The sequence below is a fragment of the Salmo trutta genome, chromosome 10, assembly GCF_901001165.1.
Source record: "Salmo trutta chromosome 10, fSalTru1.1, whole genome shotgun sequence".
In the NCBI taxonomy this organism is placed as follows: Eukaryota; Metazoa; Chordata; class Actinopteri; order Salmoniformes; family Salmonidae; genus Salmo; species Salmo trutta.
Window position 1 is genome coordinate 9,864,636 of NC_042966.1, and position 21,373 is coordinate 9,886,008.

At 42.5% G+C, this 21,373-nt stretch overlaps 1 protein-coding gene across 4 annotated transcripts; it reads right to left on the reverse strand.

Annotated features, from left to right (window-relative positions):
• Nucleotides 1–2,860: 2,860 nt before the first annotated feature.
• On the reverse strand, nt 2,861–20,776 carry grb7 (growth factor receptor bound protein 7). Of its 4 annotated transcripts, XM_029764316.1 has the most exons (15): nt 16,742–16,846; nt 16,664–16,694; nt 15,461–15,643; nt 15,011–15,131; nt 12,331–12,487; nt 11,916–12,037; nt 11,205–11,279; nt 10,724–10,861; nt 10,071–10,181; nt 9,880–9,978; nt 9,487–9,678; nt 8,907–8,964; nt 8,697–8,784; nt 8,451–8,544; nt 2,861–4,812 (listed from the first exon to the last, which is right to left on the reverse strand). In XM_029764316.1, exons 3-15 carry the CDS (start codon nt 15,631–15,633, stop codon nt 4,666–4,668), a joined length of 1,575 nt encoding a protein of 524 aa, XP_029620176.1. In that variant the 5' UTR covers nt 15,634–15,643; nt 16,664–16,694; nt 16,742–16,846; the 3' UTR covers nt 2,861–4,665. The 4 variants fall into 4 exon arrangements, with proteins under 4 accessions (XP_029620176.1, XP_029620175.1, XP_029620174.1 ...); XM_029764315.1 differs by lacking the exons at nt 16,664–16,694; nt 16,742–16,846 and adding an exon at nt 20,592–20,776 and having other exon boundaries at nt 15,461–15,647; XM_029764314.1 differs by lacking the exons at nt 16,664–16,694; nt 16,742–16,846 and adding an exon at nt 20,592–20,775.
• Between the last annotated feature and the right edge of the window lie 597 nt (nt 20,777–21,373).

Genomic DNA, 21,373 nt, shown 5'->3' on the forward strand with positions numbered 1-21,373 from the left:
CCGTTCTGCCAGTCACATTCTGTTAAAGGTCCCCAAAGCACACACATCCCTGGGTCGCTCCTCTTTTCAGTTCGCTGCAGCTAGCGACTGGAACGAGCTGCAACAAACACTCAAACTGGACAGTTTTATCTCCATCTCTTCATTCAAAGACTGAATCATGGACACTCTTACTGACAGTTGTGGCTGCGTTGCGTGATGTATTGTTGTCTCTACGTTCTTGCCCTTTGTGCTGTTGTCTGTGCCCATTAATGTACCATGTTTTGTGCTGCTACCAAGTTTTTCTACCGTGTTGTCCTGTTGTGTTGCTACCATGCTGTGTTGTCATGTGTTGCTGCCTTTCTGTGTTGTCTTAGGTCTCTCTTTATGTAGTGTTGTTGTCTCTTTTGTCGTGATGTCCGTTTTGTCCTGTTGTTGTTTTTTTCTTTTAAATCCCAGCCCCCGTCCCCGCAGGAGGTCTTTTGCCTTTCGGTAGGCCGTCATTGTAAATAAGAATTTGTTCTTTACTGACTTGCCTAGTTAAAATAAAGGTTAAATAAAATAAATGAAAAAGAGAGAACATGTTTGTGTACTGTATATCCTGTGTGTGTGTGGAGTCATGTACCACAGTGCCCGTCTAGTGGTCCGTTTTGTTTGTTGGCTGGTTAATAAAACATCGCGATAAATTAAAGATGGACTGGCCCGGCCTTGAGTCCTGTGAGTGGGTGATGCTCTCGCTGGGCCAAGTTGGAGTGAGGCCTTCACTTTGCCCTTGGGCGAGCTACTGTATTCACTAGGCGCGCTTCTCTCTAACATCACGTCACTTTCAGAGACCCATCAGTAGAGGAAGAAAAGACAGGTCAAGATGGGAAGATACTGCAAGACTCATCTTAGTTTCCACTGAATTCCAGGCGGTTCAAAACACTTGAATTATTTCAGAGTATAATTAAGAAATGGAGACATGGAGAGTTAATCACACCTACAAAGAGTGAGAGGTTAATGAGGTCTGCAGAGAAGAGGGGAAGAGCAGGCAAAGAGTGAACAGAAGGAAAAAGGGAATGTAGAGGTGGAAGAAAAGTGAGAGGTGGGAGTTAAAAGGAAAAAGACAGAGTGGAGGGAGAGGGAGAAGAGGGAGGGTGACTGTGAGAGGAGAAGGGAGAGAGATAAGGGGAGGGAGGGAGAGAGACTAGTGACAGATTCATTGCTGCCCTTTGACAGCAAGTGCAGTTCCTCTTGCACTGTCTAGGCACAGCAACTGAATAATGAATCTGGTTCCAGGCAACGCTGCAGAATGATTCAGTAATGCTACATTCATTAGACTGACCCAGCAACAATCCCCACACAGGAGGGAGGGAGGGAGGGAAAAAGATGGGAGATGAGAAATTAAACAGGAACAGATGTATTTATTTATTGCCTCCCATGCAGGATATCAACACATTGTCTTTTACGATGACAATCTGTCAAATATATGTATAGGATATTTAACCCTTCTTATACTGCTGCAGTCTTGGTCCACTTCTCTCCATATCCGCCATTCATTAGAATCTAGCCTTTCACGATCTGACACATCCTCTTCTTTAAGTCATTAAAATTTACCTGCCCATCTAAAGGCCTATGGAAAAAAACCTGTTGCTGTGGCAACGCCTTGGTGTAGGGTTGGTGAAGCTTGCCCGAGTGGATCTGAAGGGTTAGCGAAGCTATTTATTTAACCACATACAGTTCTAGACCACCAGCGAAATCAAGTCTTGAGCTTTAATAACCTACAGAAAGCTATACAGCATGGTCTGCCTGTGCACTCTGCTTTCAAACCTCACAAGCAGTGCCTTCAGAAAGTATTCTCAGCCCTCGACTTTTCCACATTTTGTTGTGTTACAGCCTGAATTTAAAATGGATTGAATTGGAATTTTGTGTCACTGATCTACTGTGCAGCGACACTCCCCATCCAACCTGACAGACCTTGAGAGGATCTGCAGAGAAGGAAGGGAGAAACTCCCCAAATACAGGTGTGCCAAGCTTGTAGCGTCATACCAATAGAAGACTCAAGGCTGTAATCGCTGCCAAAAGTGCTTGAACAAAGTACTGAATAAAGGGTCTGAATACTTATGTAAATGTGATCTAATAAATTGGCAGAAATTTCTAAAAACTGTTTTTGCTTTCTCATTATGGGGTATCGTTTGTCGATTGATGAGGGGGAATTTATTTAATCCATTTTAGAATAAAGTGGTAACGTAACAAAATGTGGAAAAAGTCAAAGGGTCTGAATACTTTCCAAATGCACTGGAGTTACTTACCAAGACAGCGTTGAATGTTCCTAAGTTACCTAGTTAGAGTTTACTTAAAATGGCATGAAAATCATTGTCAACACTTGAACATGGCTGTTTAGCAATGATCAACAACCAACTTGACAGAGCTTGAAGAATTGTTTGGTTGAATATGTCAATTATTCTTAATCTAGGTGTGAAAAGCTCTTAGAGACTTACCCAGAAACACTCACAGCTGTAACCGATGCCAAAAGGTGATTCCAACATGTATTGACTTACGGTGTTGTATACTTAAATCAACTGTTTATTTTCCATTAATAAAAATTATTCCGCTGACTTCTGTAGACAAATCAATTTTAAAAATCACACTTTGTAACAACAAAATGTGAAGAAAGTAAAAGTGTAAATACTTTCTGAAGGAACTGTACATGTCAGTAGGCTGTATATTTAACAGTAACATTAAAAAGGTCCATTCTTGTTATTTTTTTAGTTGTAAAGTGCTTTGATGGGAAGATATTTACAGTATATGCAGATACTGTAGCCATAGTGATAAGACAAATCCATCTGATCCTGACCATGTTTACAGTGCAAAAATGTAAAAATCAGATCCAATTCAAACCATATAAGAAAATCAATTATTTATTAAACAGTTATGAAAGAGATAAATATTTGCCATGTTGCATATCACACAATACAATTGAATTCAATGCAAAAAAAAAAAAAAAAAACGTAAATCGTGGCACAAAAGTAAACTGGCCTTGGGCATTGAATAACTTGAGATGTGTTCGATGTGCAACGTATACCACTTAATTCAAATAAAAGCTATGAGCAATTGCAAGATTTCAAATAAGTCTCAGGATGTCATTGATAGAAAACCCATATGTGCAAGTATACACTATGAACATACAGGGTAGGAACGAACAGCTCGCATCTCTTTTTCAGCTAACGACAAAAACAAGACATCAGATTAGTTCTCCCTCAACCAACATTGTGCAAAAAAAATGCATTTAAGAGTGCTTAATGTTATATGAATTTACAAGGCACTTACTAGTAGTGTGTCCTAGTATGAAAACCATACGCAGTGAACTATAAAATAAGAATTAAAAACATACATGTACACATCATTGTAAAACATTCAGAAGGCATTCCGAGATAGCTACAGTATTTCACCAATCCTGGGGCTTATTCAAGATGGTGCAATTTTACAGAACATTCAGATAGAAATGTATTGTGCTGAAAAGGCTTGATAATTCCTGATGTGAAGAATATGGATTTTCAATAGCTCTATAGAGTTTATTTCTGATTCTAAACATTGCACCTCGCTGGGTAAGCCCCTGATCAATTCCTCAATGACAAATCAACTCTCACGTCTTTGGCTCTACTATCCGGTGTACGAAGAGTGCCCCCTTGTGGTACACTCAGGAACCTGCACATTGTATATCCCACACATTGAAAGGGGCTCTATTCCACATGTAAATCACCAAGCCCCTAAAGGATGTGCGTAAACAATGTTACTTTCTAAAATTGAAGAATCTACTCAGTGATATCAGTTATAGCCATCCAGCCAACTATCCACAGAGGTATTGCTTCACAAGGGAGTGAACAAGCCCTTTAGCAAGTCAAATTCTTTAGGTTACAGCACAAAATCCTACCACGAATGATGGCGCTCTAAGATCCTAAAGCTGTGCAAAATGCGTAATTAAACGTACCCTCACAGGGATTGCAAGTAATTAATTAAAACATAAAAAAATGGGGGGGGGGGATGTCTGAAACTACAAATGAGTTAGATTCAATTAAAAATACATGATTTAAAAGCTACTGCTAGGGGTGTATATAGCTGTGACCACCCATGTCTAGACCCCTACACACTAGTTACTGCATGTGACTTCAAGCTGCAATTTGTAACTTTTCAAAAGTGTGCAACTGCAGCTCACAATTAAGGGTGTTCCCACCTCGAGCATCCCATTGGTTCCTGCATGAATGCCCGACAGGCGGGGGCGAAGGACACTGTCTACCGGTCGTCCCCGCCTCCTGCTAGCATAGCAGACGGGCGGCTAGAGCAAATACTGTGTACTAGCTAACTTGACAGTTAACGACACAGCGTGCTAGCTAGCTTGTTAGTTAGCTAGCAAACAGTGTTGCTCCCGCCTCCCGTGTACCGGAGTCGTCCTCAGGATTAGCTGGCTAAGGTAGCACACAGTGTCGTTCGCTCCCGCCTGCCTAACATCTGCCCTCGCCATCTGGATAACAGTGCCCGAAACACAGGGGCGAAGGACACGGTCTACCAGCGTACGGCTAGCTAGCTACAGTGAAACTGACAGCGTTTGAACTACTTTGCATATATACCTAGCCCAGTGGTGATGTGAGGTGTCCCTGGGGTCATAATGAGGTGTCCCTGGGGTCATATGAGGTGTTCCTAACCAAGAGGTCAGAGGGCAACACAGACACAGGGGTGTTTGAGGCAGACAGGGAGGATGCCTTTGTTGATCTGGTGAAACTCCACCAGCTGCAGTAGGTCAATGAAGAGGGTGAGGCCATCGTCCATGGTGTAGTACTTCCTACCGCCCTCCTCACACTGCAGAGAAATAAGGGTTTCACAATAAAACAAATCATCTATATGCTCATCTGTCAGGATCAAACAATTAGCGCAAAAACATACGAGTTAGATAACTAGCTGTAATCTGCATACCTGTCTGTACAACAAAACTATCATATTTATTATTTTTATTTAACTAGGCAAATTATTATTTACAAATGGACAGCCTACCAAAAGGCCTCCTGCGGGGACGGGGACTGGGATTAAAAATGCAGGACAAAAACAAACATCACGACAAGAGACACCACAACACTACGTAAAGAGAGAACTAAGACAACAACATAGCACAGCAGCAACACAAAATGACAACATGGTAGCAGCACAAAACATGGTACAAACATTATTGGGCACAGACAACAGCACAAAGGGCAAGAAGGTAGAGACAACAATACATCACGGAAAGCAGCCAACTGTCAGTAGGAGTGTCCATGTTCGAGTCTGAATGAAGAGATGGAGATAAAACTATGCAGTTTTAATGTTTTTTTTCAGCTCGTTCCAGTCGCTAGCTGCAGCGAACTGAAAAGAGGAGCGACAAATGATGTGCACGCTTTGGGGACCTTTAACAGAATGTGACAGGCAGAATTGGTGTTGTATGCAGAGGATAAGGGCTGCAGTAGGTATCTCAAATAGGGGGGAGTGAGGCCTAAGAGGGTTTTATAAATAGGTATCAACCTGTGGGTCTTGAGACAGGTATACAGAGATGACCAGTTTACAGAGGAGTAGAGAGACTATTATAAGACTATCATCTGCATACAAAATGGAGGAGAGCGCTTCCTACTACCTGAGCTATGTTGTTGATGTAAATTGAGAAGAGCGTGGGGCCTAAGATCAAGCTTTGTGGCACTCCCTTGGTGACAGGCAGTGGCTGAGACAGCAGATGTTCTGACTTTATACACTGCACTCTGAGGTAGTTAGCAAACCAGGCCAAAGACCCCTCAGAGACACCAATACTCCTTAGCCGGCCCACAAGAATGGAATGGTCTGCCGTATCAAAAGCTTTGGCCAAGTCAATAAAAATAGCAGCACAACATTGCTTAAAATCAAGGGCAATGGTGACATCATTTAGGACCTTTAAGGTTGCAGTGACACATCCATAACCTGAGCAGAAACCAGATTACATACCAGAGAGAATACAATAGACATCAAGAAAGCCAGTCAGTTGATTATTGACATGTTTTTCCAACACTTTTGATAAACATGGCAAAATAGAAATTGGCCTATAACAGTTAGGATCAGCTTGATCTCCCCCTTAAATAAAGGATGCACCATGGCTGCCTTCCAAGCAATGGGAACCTCCCCAGAGGAGAAACAGGTTAAAAAAGGTCAGAGATGGGCTTGGCGATGATAGGGGCAGTACCCTTAAAAGAAGATAAGGTCTAAACCCTCTGACCCAGATGTTTTTTGGGGGTGAAGTTTAAGGAGCTCCTTTAGCACCTCGGACTCAGTGACCGCCTGCAGGGGAAAACTTGGTAGCAGGGCAGGTGGAAAAAGAGGGAGGAGCATCAGGGCTAGTCACATTAGACGAGGTGGGAGATGAGGAAAAGTTGGACGGGCAAGGAGTCAAATAGGAATCCTGACTTAATGAAGTGGTGATTAAAGAGCTCAGCCATGTGTTCCTTGTCAGTAACAACCATATCATCACAATTAAGGGATGTGAGAGCAAAATTTTGTTATAATGTTGTAATTGCATCAAAGGGTTATTTTATGCAACAGGATAAACGGTTCTTATAACTCTTTTGTGTCTGTGTGAAAGTGGGCCTCTGGGAGATTTTAACACTGACAGGAGATTTACGATGTCTTTGGGTGATACAGCATTCCAGAGCATGAGTTAATGTTTCTGCACTTGGGTACTGGGGGTGAGATGGCTCCAGTATGGAGTTGGGGGGGCAGACCCTGGTCTCTACACAATGAGGACATTTTTTACAGCAGATACTGTCTGCTGTGAATGATAAGTATATTTCATACAAATCTTAACCATGTGACCCATTCCATACATCTGTTGTAAAGTAGACTGAAGGAGGATGGACTTTGCTATAAAAATGCTGTGGCTCAAACCAGCTGGTTGAGTTCTCAGTGATCACCTCCAGGGGTGGTTACCGACCAGCTCCATTACTGCAGTAATCAAATAATAAAGTTTGATTGTTTTGAAGAAACCTAAAAGTCTCTCCTTTTGATTACAATAATTCCACCAGAGGGACATGGGCAGCTGTGAGGAGGAGGGTTCATTCCCCAGGTCTTTAACCGTTTTCCAGAACTTCTTGTGGTTAGACCCAGAGAGAGAGAGAACTGCTCCTTAAACTAACTAACTTTGGCCTTCCGGATAGTCTGAGTGCTATTATTTCTCATTTGCCTGAACGAGAGCCATTCAGCATGAGTATGCGTGTGCCGAGCCTGTCGCTAAATGAAATTCTTGAGGTGGAGTAACTCTGCCACATCGCGTTCAAACCTGGGGTGGAACCTGTTTGTAATTCTAATTTTCTTCTCGACAGAGGGGTTCAAGATGATTCTATACCAATTTACAGAGGTCAGGTCATGAAGGAAGGTTTGCTCATGAAAGTTTTTTAGCAAGCTTCTATGACAAATCTGGACATGTCGTTTCACTGAGCAGCCATTATGAACACAGGCTGTAAAACAGTGATGACTAAGGTCATTACAGAAAACACCAGACTGATACCTATCAGGATTCATTATGAGGATAACACTAAGGAGAGTAGCTTTTCTGGGTGTTTGGAGTCATACCTTGTGGGATTGGTAATAATCTGAGAAAGATTTAGAGAGTCCCATTGCTTTAGGACTTGGTCAGGTGGTTTAAGCATGTCCCAGTTTAGATCACCTAGCAGGACAAATTCAGACTTAGTGTAAGGGGCCAGGAGAGAGCTTAGGGCAGGTAGGGTGCAGGCCGGTGCTGATGGAGGACGATAACACCGAAGCAAAGAGCCATTTGAAAGTTTAACGCTTAAAACCAAATTTACTCGAACTTTTGATACTTAAGTATATTGCAGCAATTCCATTTACTTTTGATACTTAAGTATATTTAAAACCAAATACTTTTAGACTTCTACTTAAGTAGTATTTTACTGGGTGACTTTCACTTAAGTAAATTTCTATTAAGGGATCTTTATTTCTAGTCAAGTATGACAATTGGGTACTTTTTTCACCACTGGTTACAATAGGATAGGAGGCCAAGTGTCTGTGTAACCAATAGAGAGCCAGAGTCCCGAGTGTGGGAACAAACAGTCTGTCCCACGATCGGGTAAACATGTGAGTTCATAGTCAACAAAGCACGCAGGAGTTATGAGGCAATGGGCTAGCCATTGTAAGTTCAGAGTCACTCGCCCCAACTGTGCATGTGTGCTGGAGGTGAGCGAAAACTCGGGGGGGGGGGGGGGGGGGGGGGGGGTTAGGGGGAAACAGGCCAGTGCAGATGGTGAACAGATCTCCAGGTGGAATCCAAGCAGCAGTGAAGCAGGCAACGGGAGTAGGTGTCACACCCACTTGGGATACAGTTTTATTTCATGTCTACCTAGTACAATTATGACTAGACTGTCCTTATAGCCTTGCTATCTCATAATGAAAGGGCAAGGTTCACATGATGGGGGAGAGGAAAGTCCACTCACAGGGATGACGAGGTAGTGTTTGGTCTTCAGCTTGTAACACAACGAGAGGACAAAACACTGGGCATGCTGCTGGCTCTCACGAATCAGGAACATCCTACACACACACACACACACACACACACACACACAATGTGGTAGATGTCATCCAAGGTGAGCATGTTGTTTACAAACTAAGCTACATGCAAAGGAGCTACATTCAAAGGAGCTACATGCAAAGATGTGCCCACAACAAGCACACATACATACCCATCCACCAATCCCTGTTCCTCGATCAGCCTCTGGGCCTGCTTTCTCGACACACCACCATGGAACCAGAGCTGGGTCCGGTGTATGGCTGCGTAACACACAAACACACTCATTTACCATTTAGATCAATGATCTGAACAAATATATTCTGTTTGGGAAAAACTGTGAATGTGAACCAATTTGACACAGTATTTGTTTGACTGGACTCACAAGAGGGCCGAGATCCCGGGGTAAGGTTGGGTAGGCTGCACCTCAAGGCTTCTCTCCTCTGAGAGACAAGAGAGGTCATACGCACTAGTAACTCCAGACTGCTACACACAAATCCAACAACAACTTTGTTCCGTTTGGCTTGTCGTTATTCCTCCTGTGACCCTCTTAGCCCAATCCCTATTTTTCCTTCTCCTCGTCACCGCACCGCTCTTTTTCCATCTTGGAACGTCGCAGAATGACTTAAAATTCGATGATTGTATTCTGATTGAGGATTTTAAATCCCTGATTGGAGGGCTGCTGACCGCAGACTGTGCATGTTTTTAAACATGTTCTTTTATGCACTGTTTTAACTTCCATTCATTGTTACGTTTTATGTGGTGTTGTGTTTTATGTGGAATGTATGTATGCTGCACTCTTGGCCAGGGCTGACTTGAAAAAGAGATGTAAATCTAAATGTGACTGTTCAAGTTAAATAAAAGATAAAATAATTTTTACAAATAAAAATACTACAACACGTCACCTATCTGTATCCTTGTCCAGTTGCATTCTCCACCCCGCCATCCTACCCAGTTATCCTCACCCTCCATGCCTGTCCCTCCTCCTTCTCCGCGCTCTGGGCCTCCCAGGCATTCTGGATGACCCGGCCCCCCGCCTTCCCTGAAAAGTCCATGGCGACCAGGCTGGCCTCCGACTCACACCGCTGAGACACAACCTCCTGTAGACGAGGTGCTGACTGGGACAGCTGGTAGTTACAATGCAGCTGCCTCCCATACTGCTCCGGCAGACACAGGAGGAAAAAGTAAAGGGTAAGCATGTGCATCTGTCACATTTTTATTATGTATCCACCATCTTATCCAGTAAGGGTATGCCACATTTTGAATGTTTTTATTTGTGTTTGTTTTGGCATGAATCTGCTTCCATAATAAAGTTCAGGTCATGATGCATTGATATCCAAGTATTGGTTTCTCCTCACCTTAAATAGTCGAAATGCAGAGGTCCAGCAGGTGCGCGTTTGTTCGTTCTCCGCACACAGCAGCTTCAAGTCCTGCGCACGAATACGGTCTTTGCTGGGCTACACACAAAGAAACGTGTCAGCATCCTATTTCAGAACAATTTCGAAACATTGCTCTCTTGAATGAAGCCCTGGACGGTTGTAATGGTTACCTTGATGCAGAAGGTGAAGTCCACAGGGGCACCGTAGAGCTTGCGGCTGTTGGTGATACTGTAGACGTTCAGGTCTTCCAGGTCAGCCACGTACTGGAGGTGACGGGGCTCCTAGGACACACAGACCATCAGAGACAGACAATCAGACCGTCACACCGACCAGGCTATCCGTCGATGGGGCATATTGAAACAATATACTACAAATATCTTCATACCTGTACAGTAACTATGCCGCCCCAAGTCGCTTAACCATCGATTTGAAATGAAAAGCGTAAAACTAAATTAAATGGGCGTTAAATAGTGGAGGTTAATAAAAATGGTGGATCCCATACACTTACCACAAAGGCCTCGTGTGCTAAGTTTGACGTATTGTACATTACTCTCCGTCACCCTTTTTTGGTGTCGTCATTAGCACAGTATACATGATCCCAATTCTAGCTCCAAGACTTCACCAATTTGAAAAAACTAAAAAAAGTAGATTGTGCTTATTTGTTGAACCATGTCACACACCGTAGTTTAGAAACTGAGCATAGTGCTAAAACAATGAAGTCATTTCTGAAATCCACCATCTCATGTACCTTCGCCATTTCCTGTAAATTACTTTCAGTTCTGGATGTTCTATTTCTGTCAAAATCTGGTGCTCCATGGCTGACCTTTGATGAGCCTTTGGTGGAGCAGTAGAGGCCTGAACGTCGGAGGAAGAAGTAGACCTTCTTCCAGGCTTTGCGGCTGGGCTCTCTGACGTGGAGGAAGCCCTGGATCTCAGGACATGTCCCCGACTGCAGCAGATTCTGGATAGAGGCAAGGAAACAACATCTGCGTCAAATCCAATGCATCTTTGTCTAAACCGAAGAAAAGCATAGAAAATCAACAAGGTTAAAAATGGAATCACTTCAACTACTGAACTAAAAACTATTCCAAAAGACTGTTTCTGTACATCCTCTGACATAATGGAAATGTCATTCTCAATATCTGCCAATTCAATTTGTTTCCTGATACACTTCCCTGGCAACCTGATATAGGGGTTCACATCTAGTTTCTCCTCAGCTAGAGTGAAACCTAACACACACAACAAAGGAGAAGCTATACCAGAGCAGTAGGCCTTGCTCTATTTCCCTACAATAGGCTGCTTACCTGGATGAGTTCGGCTGAGGTCATTCCCTTGGTGACATCAGCACTGTCTGAGATCATGTGCTTGGGGAAGAACAGCTGTAACAGGAAGCTACAGTTGTAAACCAAAGGGCTATTTCGATAACATAAGGCCTCTCTCTAGAGCCTGTACGGAGGGTTATGAGCAATGGCTTGAGTCTTGATAGCAGTGTTTCAAGGGGGTTAAGGCAAGACGTCACGCAAACCAAATGTTTAAAACCTGACAAAAAAAGGTTTATTTTGCCCACGGTCTGTTAAGACACGCACACCTGTGCGAATCAACCTGCCTACCATGCTTATAAGTAAAGAAATCAAAAAAAATTTATAAAATATTGTGTGTGTGCGTGCGTGCGTGCGTGGGTGTATGAAGTCAGCCGTGTTAACGAACAGGATGAGCAACGTGAATGTGATAAGAACACAACGTTAACAACGATTCTACCAGGGCATCCAGATGCCGGTGATGATTAACATACTAACCCGTTGCTCACACGTCTGACTAACATCTGGCATAACATAAGATCCTAGCAGAATCCTTGTACAGAATGCATGTCAGAGCATCTTGTATGCTATACTATTCATCACCATTTCTTTCCAGCCATCTAAGCTGATCTCTGTGTGACCATGCATTTGGCTTGGAAATGGCTTCTCTTCCTAGACAAAATGGTGGAGGATGCAGAAGAGCTCAGCAGGCTTTACCACAGGTGTCCTGAAGAACTCATATTTGGCGTAGTTCTTGCGGAACAGAAGCTTGGTGTCGCTCTCGGAGGGCCAGGCAGCCTGCACCTCCACCACCACCTCGTGGTCCTCCAGAACTCGCTCTGGGGAGGGGGGGGGGGGGGGGAGAGAGAGAAATACTTCACAGTGTAGGACAGCTACACTGGAGAGCTACTTGGTATGCAGGCTCTCTCAAGTCAGAGTGAGTCTGAAACCAAACCAACTCTGAGGCTGTCCTAATATGGACACCGTACTCCAGTTGTCTCATCTCGTCCAAACTTTTTGATGTCGACTCGCCTTTAGACAAACCACGAGCATTCCAAAAACAATTGCAAATAATTGGAATGCCAATGGCATTTGCTGGGCAATGTTTGGACAGTGTGCAGTCCAGTCTTACCCAGGCCCAAGGCTGAATGCAGCTCGATCAGAGCCCAGTTCTCCTGGTCGCTACAGTGGGCTGTCTGCACCAACAAATGGCACACGTCCCTGGCTGTGGCCCTGGGTATCACCCACAGGGACCGGCTGTGACTGTCCTCGCCGAACACCTTGATCAGCTAGACCAGAGAAGCAGACAGAGAGACACTACATTGAGAAAACAGAGTACATTGCGTAATATTCAACGAACATACACATGCATACCAAGACAAACACAAAAGAAAACAAATCCAAAAATCAAGGCAAAAATTACATAATGAAAAGAAATTAGAAGGATTAAAAGAGATCATAGATGAACTATAGGAATGCACAGCAATAGGCCAATTCTGGAACTGTCACATAAAGCTTAACCAGGGTGAGAGACTGGGTTTTTGATGAATAAGTCAACAGCTTTCATAGAGACAGCCAATAATAATCCTTTATTTAACTCCCTTGACACTTCACCCTCCCCTTGAACTTGTCTTGTTCAATCTCTCCCGCTCCCTCTCTCTTATTTACAAGAACTCACACCTCCTCTGTCCCTCCTATCTTGTTCCAGAACCAGTCTGATGGGATTGGCACACGGCCGAGCCCCCAAGGCCTGAGAGGAGAGCCAGGTACAGGTTAAATTGAGGACTTGTGACACCCCCCGACGCAACCTCTAGCTCAGTCTCTCTCCTCAGCCAACTCCAAAACCAGTACAACCGGATTTAAACTTCACCTGTTATTTAGCAAAAGCAGACTCCTTCCCGCAAGAGACGAAGACAGGCCAGACAATGGACAAATGCTTGGAGTCTCATGGGCAGTGTTAAGTAACGCGTTAGAGTACTCAGATTACTTTTTGGTGGTAACGAGTAACTTAAAGCGTTAATTTTTTTATTTAAGTAATCAGTTACTTTTACAATATTTCTTTTTTTCTTTGTTGGCGCAATTTTTAAAAAATGGAATCCCTCTACCTAAGCTATGTTGATCACACTCTTCCTGTTTCTGCACAAACGTTGTGGTGGGTTTCTGGCATGGTAGCCGGCAGATAGATTGCCATCTCGCTAGCTGAGACAATAGCCGTTATCGTGGCAGTATTCACATTACTTTGAATTGGTAGAAGAAAAGGACAGACGTGACTCCTCGAATCTTGACTGACGCTACTTGCAGGATTCACACGCAAACACAGGATCATCGGGTTCAGGCGACTGACCCATTTATTGCCTGGTAATAAAGCAAACAGTGTAGCTAGATAATCAAGTTAGGCTCAGTTGATAAGAATTTAAATTTCTCCTGCTCCGTCTTCGCCATAAACAGAAAGGAAAGGGAACAACAATTACACAGTTCACAGACCAGTACATATCGGTGGGTAAAACAGCTTGGTAGCCAGTTGTTCTTGTATTTGAACTCTCATTTTACTTTGCCCAGTTGGTTTCATACAGTATATGCATTTACATATGTATAAATAATTCAACAAAATAATTTATTTAAAGTATTGTAAAGGAGAGATTGTGTCTCATTATTAGTTGAGCTGGTATAGTCCAGAGCTATAGATTAGGCTGCGGAGGGTTGAGGCCAGGGGGTCAACTTTGGTTTTAGAAGTGGGGGGGACGTAATTATTATATATTCTTTTGTTCAGTCAGATAAACACTCTGAACAGCCTACCCGACCACTCGAAGGCGGCCCCAGGGTCCTAAAGCACACAGTTGTCTCGTTAATATCATTGGAATGTGATACAATGGGAGACAAAAATGCAATTTCAGAATGTGGGGGGAGGACATGTCCCCGTTGAAAGTTGCACCCCTGGTTTAGGCTACGCAATCCATTCAAAGGTAGTGTGCACCTTTTACTGGCCATAGGAATGAATGACTAACACGCGTAAGGCATCTTCAGAGGGTTTTCTGTTTTTGGTAACGCAATAGTAATGTAACAAGTTACTTTTCATAGTCAGTAACGTTGTAGCATAAGTTCTTTTTTTAAATGATGTTCTCCAACACTGCTCGTGGGGGATGTTTGCACATTCTTTCCGAGCAAGGTATCAATATCCGCTGAATTCATCCTTTCAGCAAAATAGCTTAGTTAAATGTTGAACATTTTTGCTCTGATGTTTGCAATAGCCACGGGGCAAAACAAAACCAACCTGTACCTAGTAGCTAGGTACATACAGTACATTAAACACATAAGTATGGCATTTTAAACAAACGAATAAATCTATGTTAATCCAGACAATGATGGATGGTGTCACAACATGGTGGAATTTGTCTGTGCAACTATACCACAAGTAAAGATGCTGTGGCAGTAATTGGAGGAACAAGGTGTGTTTTTGTTTGTCTTTATGTGTGTGTATTAGAATGTGCTTGTGGCACGCTTGTATGTGGTGAGTGTCATGCCCAGGAGCATCTATGGCATTGTGACAGTCTGTCGCCTAGCGTTAAATACGCACAAGCATACCCAGGGGCCTCTGCCAATCAAATTAACCCCTGCGAACCACTCAGTCAATAACATGAATCCATACTATCCCCTCTGGAGGCCCCTCTGCCAGACCAGTCAAATTAACTTATACTGTATTCCAAAGAGGCAATGTTATCAATGTGACAGTTCTACCTACCCATTGCCAATCAATTTAATTCAGAACAACATCCCTGAAGATTGCATAGCCAATTACGAGCCCTTGATCTTACATGCGTGTCACTTCTCGGCGGTGAGAGAGAGCCAATCAGGACTGGGGATTGAGAGGGGCTGCACAGCTCTGGAAAGGGATTGGGTATAGAAGGAACAGAGAACCGTTCCACGGTATTCATTCTGGAAAAATGTGAAGGAAAAAAAAATAACTTTTTAAATGGAATAAGTCAATCGCAAATACAATACAAATGGATACAACAATGTATAAAAAGGATTATAACATTCACACAATATAACCAATACATTTCAATTAAAAAGGGTCTGTCTATTGTTAGGAGTCTTTTGTAACCTTCATAAACAACAGGATGTGACATATGACTCAATATCCGAACATGACTCATTGACTTCTGTGCCGGTTGCAAGTATAAGACGTGTCAAATGCTATTGAGTCAGTCACTGACAACCAATGGAGTCATGGCCATTGTGTAAGTTAAGTCAGGTAGCCCTACCTGCTTCTGTGGATGACGAGGGGCTGGGAGCGGCGAACGGGGGGAGGAGGAGGGTTGGCCACCAGAGGAGCCAAGGTGATTGTGGAGCTACCCAGCAGCTCACCCTCCCCACCAGAGTCCTCTTGTCTGTCAGAGCCCTCGAAGACCTCCGCCCATTGCCCTTGGACCTCCATTAAAAATGACCTGGCTCAGTAAGTGAGTGAGAAAGTATCTTAGTTATCACATGCAGTATTTTCAAGAGTTAAGCCAGAGTTTTGTGACCAAAAAAAAAACAAAAAAACATTTACAGCCAATGAGCCATGTGCCTAAGATAAACAAGGAAACCAGTATTTCTATAGTACGTGACAGATTTCACAACATGTATTAATGTCTAACACCTTGCTCGGTTTCAGTGTTATGACAACGTATTAGTCACAGAAGCAACAGTTGAGAATGAAAACGTCACACCTGCTCCCAAGTCCGTGGCATCCTCAGCCACAACGCCGGCCCGACAAGACATCAAAGCTCTCTCTCTCTCTCGTTCAAATTGACAAACTATATCCTTTGCTTAGTGTTGCTATGCAGAACATAGTGCTTATAATGATCAGAAGAATGCTGGCAGACATTCAGTTTTGAAAGGAACAAATTGCCTGAATCAGGCAGGCAGACTAGACTGGGTGAGGTGCGGTAATTGTTTCAGTGGAAGGCAGAGTTATGGGGCTCCCGCTGAGTGGACAAAGGGCCATTGTATGGAGAAGATGTACAATGTGTATCGGGTGAAGCCTGCTGCTTCTCTTTATTTGAGCGCCAATTACCAAATTACATTTTATTGGTCACATACACATGTTTATCAGACGTTATTGCGGGTGTAGCGAAATGCTTGTGTTTCTAACTCCAACAGTGCAGTAGTATCTAACAATACACCCAAATCTAAGCAAAGGAATGGAATTAAGAATATATAAATATATGGACGAGCAATGTCAGAGTGGCATAGACTACGATACAGTAGAATAGAATACAATATATTCATATGAGATGAGTAATGCAAAATATGTAAACATTAAAGTGACTAGTGTTCCATTTATTAAAGTGGCCCGGTGATTCCTAGTCTATGTATATAGGCAGCAGCCTCTAATAAGCTACTGATGGCTGTTTAACAGTCTGATGGCCTTGAGAAGTTGTTTTTCAGTCTTTCGGTCCCAGCGTTGATGCCTCTGTACTGACCTCGCCTTCTGGATGATAGCCGGGTGAACAGGCAGTGCCTCGGGTGGTTTTTGTCCTTAATAATCTTTTTGGCCTTCCTGTGATGTCAGGTGCCGTAGGTGTACTGGAGGGCAGATAGTTTGCCCCCGGTGATGCGTTGGGCAGACCGCACCACCCTCTGGAGAGCCCTGCGGTTGTGGGCGGAGCAGTTGCCGTACCAGGCGATGATACAGCCCGACAGGATGCTCTCAATTGTGCATCTGTAAAAGTTAGTGAGGGTTTTAGGTGACAAGCCAAATTTCTTCAGCCTCCTGAGGTTGAAGAGGCGCTGTTACGCCTTCTTCACCACACTGTCTGTGTGGGTGGACCATTTCAGTTTGTCAGTGATGTGTACACAGAGGAACTTGAAGCGTTTCACCGCCTCTCCACTACGGTCCCGTTGATGTGCATAGGGGGGTGCTCCCTCTGCTGTTTCCTGAAGTCCACGATCATCTCCTTTATTTTGTTGACGTTAAGTGAGAGGTTATTTTCCTGGCACCACACTCCCAGAGCCCTCACCTCCTGTAGGCCGTCTCGTCATTGTTGACAGCCCATCAGGAAGTACAGGACCCAGTTGCACAGGGCGTGCTTCAGACCCAGGGCCTCGAGCTTAATGATGAGAATGGAGGGTACTATGGGGCTGAATACTTAACTATAGTCAATGAACAGTATTCTTACATTGGTATTCTTCTTGTCCAGACGGGATAGGGCAGTGTGATGGTGTGTTTGTATGTTCTTAAAATACACCAGCAAATAGTATTACATAATTAGGTCACAAGACTTAATAAAAAAATAATCCTTCGAAAAACATACTGTTACTCCTGATACTGACTCAAGGGTGGACAAATACTTGGAAACTGATTAGTTGGCCATCAATCAACAAAGAGATAAGCAAACAGTGATGAGATCACCCACACAAGAGAGCAATAGAGTGAGCTGCCACTTCACCTGTGCACCCTGCCAGAAAGGTTCAGTACATAGAGTCCAGACAGACAGAAACTCCAGACAATTGTCTGTGGCACTGGCATGTCCTGACTGTGTCAACAACACATACTGATACTCAGACACATGTCCTCATCCTGTCTATGGTAAATAAAGGAAGAGAAAGAAAAAAAAAAGAAAGAAAATTGTTCTAGGCAAAATTTTGAAATGTAAAATCGGTAGGCAGGTAGGCTAGCCCAGCGATTCCTTTTGAGATAGCAAATTCATCAGAGGTGTCAAAATCAGAACACAACTATGACTTTAGAGTGCGATAAAAATAGCACACAGGTTATTTTACTATGACTGCTGCAGCGCATGGCTGGACTAACTACATCTCGGGCCCAGGGAAATTCCCCACATTTTGCCAGGGGACAGAGAGAACATTTTGCAATTTAAATCTTAAATGACAGTGTAAACTTTTTTTTTTTTAGGGAATACAAGTATTGAGTTGAATACTGGATCAGTGATCGAGTAATGTGGATCCCTGTGAGCCGCCCAGGCCCTATCGTGCATCAAGGGTAGCCTATTGTACTATTACGTTGGATTTTAATTGTACCACCTAAATTTGTTCGACATAAGTACTTTACACCACTGCCAAGAGTTAAGTAAAAATACTTTAAAGTACTACTTACGCTGTTTTTTTGGGGTATCTGTACTTTACTATTTATAATTTTTGCCAACTTTTACTTCACTAGATTCCTAAAGAAAATAATGTACTTTTTACTCCATACATTTTCCCTGACAAAAGTACTCCTTACATTTGGACAGGAAAATGGTCCAATTCACACACTTATCAAGAGAACATCCCTGGTCATCCCTACTGCGTCTGATCTGGCAGACTCACTAAACACAAATAATTAATTTGTAAATTATGTCTAAGTGTTGGAGTGTGCCATTTGGCTATTCGTCAATAAAAAATAAAATAAAAAGGAAAATTGTGCAGTTTCGTTTGCTTAATAAGGAATTTGAAATGGTTTATACTTTTACATTTGATACTTAAGTACATTTTCACAAATCCATTTAATTTTGATACTTAAGTATATTTAAAACCAAATACTTTTAGACTTCTACTGAAGTAGTATTTTACTGGGTGACTTTCACTTTTACTTTAGTCATTTTCTATTAAGGTATCTTTACTTTTACTCAAGTATGACAATTGAGTACATTTTCCACCACTACCCCTTGGCCAAATTCATTTAACATCCCACTGGGAACACCACGTCATTTCAACATGGAAATGTGGGTGATATTTGGTTGACGTTGATCAATGACATTTCCACCTTTATTCACCCGCTCAAAAAGTGCCAGAAGTTTGTTGAATTCCCAATGTAATATCACTATGCTTACAACCATCTACACTGAACAAAAGTATAAAACACAACATATAAAAGTGTTGGTCCCATGTTTCATGAGCTGAATTAAAAACTCCCAGAAATGTTCCATACACACAAAAAGTTTATTTCTCTCAAATTTTGGGCACAAATTTGTTTACAACCCTGTTACTGAGCATTTCTCTTTTGCCAAGATAACCCATCCAACTGACAGGTGTGGCATATCAAGAACCTGATTAAACAGCATGATCATTACACAAGTGCACCTTGTGCTGGGGACAATAAAATGCCACTAAAATGTGCAGTTGTGTCACACAACACAATGCCACAGATGTCTAAAGTTGAGGGAGCATGCAATTGGCATGCTGACTGCTGGAATGTCCAACAGAGATGTTTCCAGATAATTGAATGTTAATTTCTCTACCATAAGCTGCCTCCAATGCTGTTTTAGAGAATTTACAGTACGTCCAACCGGCCTCACAAACGCAGACCACGTGTAAGCACGCCAGCCCAGGATTTCCTGAGGAGTATTTCTGTCTGTAATACAGCCCTTTTGTGGGAATAGCTCATTCTGATTGTTTGGGCCTGGCTGCCCTCCCAGGCCCACCTCTAAGCCTATGCCCTCCCAGGCCCACCCATGGCTGCAGTCATGTTAAATCCATAGATTAGGACCTAAGAGTGTCTGCTAAATGATGTAAATGTAAAAATGTAAATGTAATGAATTTATTTATTTCAATTGACTGACTTACTTATATGAACCGTAACTCAGTAAAATCTTAGAAATTCTTGCGTTTATATTTTTGTTAAGTATAAAAGCACAACCAAATTCTAATGGAAAAACAATGTCAGATTTTTGGTTTAGTCGTCATCACTGCACGTTCAACCATTTAAAAAGGAGAATGTTAGACGTTAAATGTTTTGTATGTATGCAACAACTTCATGCGTTATCACTGTGCCTCATCTAATAGCACAACCAAATAGCCTGGATTGCAGTTGAGTTCACTTCTAAAATTACATACCGCAAGTGATCAATGCTGTTCGAGATTCTGGCAGATTTTTATAGTAATTGTTAAGACCTGCAACTTTTGCATCCGATCTTGAACATACACGCGTTTTATGATTACATAAGACATGTAGAGTTGCATTAGGCTAACCTCAAAATGTAGACACAGATGTTACTCATTTTAAGGTTGACTAAATACTGTTACATTCGTTTGCAAGATAACTTTACGCTATGGCTATTTACTGTATGACACAAGTCATATTTAAGTCATGTGCTTGGTTGACAACGCAACTAAATATCAACATTTAAAGCATATGTAGAATAACTTATGCTCACCCTCAAATGAAGCTGTACTGGGATACATTTTCCTATCCTACTAGGCATTTCATTGCACGGTGGAGAAAAACGGGTAGTTGTCTTTCATTTTGAGAACACTACTGTCAAACTATATATCATTTGCACCTCAGCCGTCAACAACAGGGCTATGTGTTACCAGTGCAACTTTAGATCACGCATCGCTCGCATATTCTAATATGAAGCGCTTCCTCGCAATATCTGGTCCAGATACTGCGCCATTTCAATCCAAGAAATTTACCTTATAATTGGGTTTGGCGAGATGTCAGCTGCCGGGCATATTGAACAACCACTACCAGCGAATTTCAGCCACCTCTTCCTTCGGACGTAGTAATGTTTTCAGCTTCCCCGCAACCGTAACTTCACTTGTGCCCTTACCACACACACACTTGGGAGGAGCGTGTCGTGCAAGGTGGTAGGTAAACTACACACACCCCTTTCTTCTAAGGTAAAGTAGGCTAAATGTCCTTCCTCGCCTATTGGGAACAGTTCCAGAAAGTAGGACATATTGTTCAAATAATGACAGATTCACAGATAGGATTGGTCACATTGAATATTTTTTTATCAAGGTGTGTAATGTAACCTTGTGTGTAACCCTTCACAATTATTTCAAATCAAATCAAATTTGATTGGTCACATACACGCGATTAGCAGATGTTATTGCGGTATAGCGAAAGGCTTGCGCTTCTAGCTCCAGCAGTGCAGTAATATCTAACAAGTAATATCTAACAAATTACACAACATATACCCAATACACACACATCTAGGTAGGAATTAATTAAGACTATATACATATGGATGAGCGGAACGGACTAAGATACAGTAGAATAGTATAGAATGCAGTATATACATATGAGATGAGTAATGCAAGATATGTAAACATTATTAAGTGAATGAGATACCGTAGAATAGTATAGAAAAAGTATATACATATGAGATGAGTAATGCCAGATATGTAAACATTATTAAAGTGACTAGTGTTCCATTCCTTAAAGTGGCCAGTGATTTCTAGTCTATGCCTAT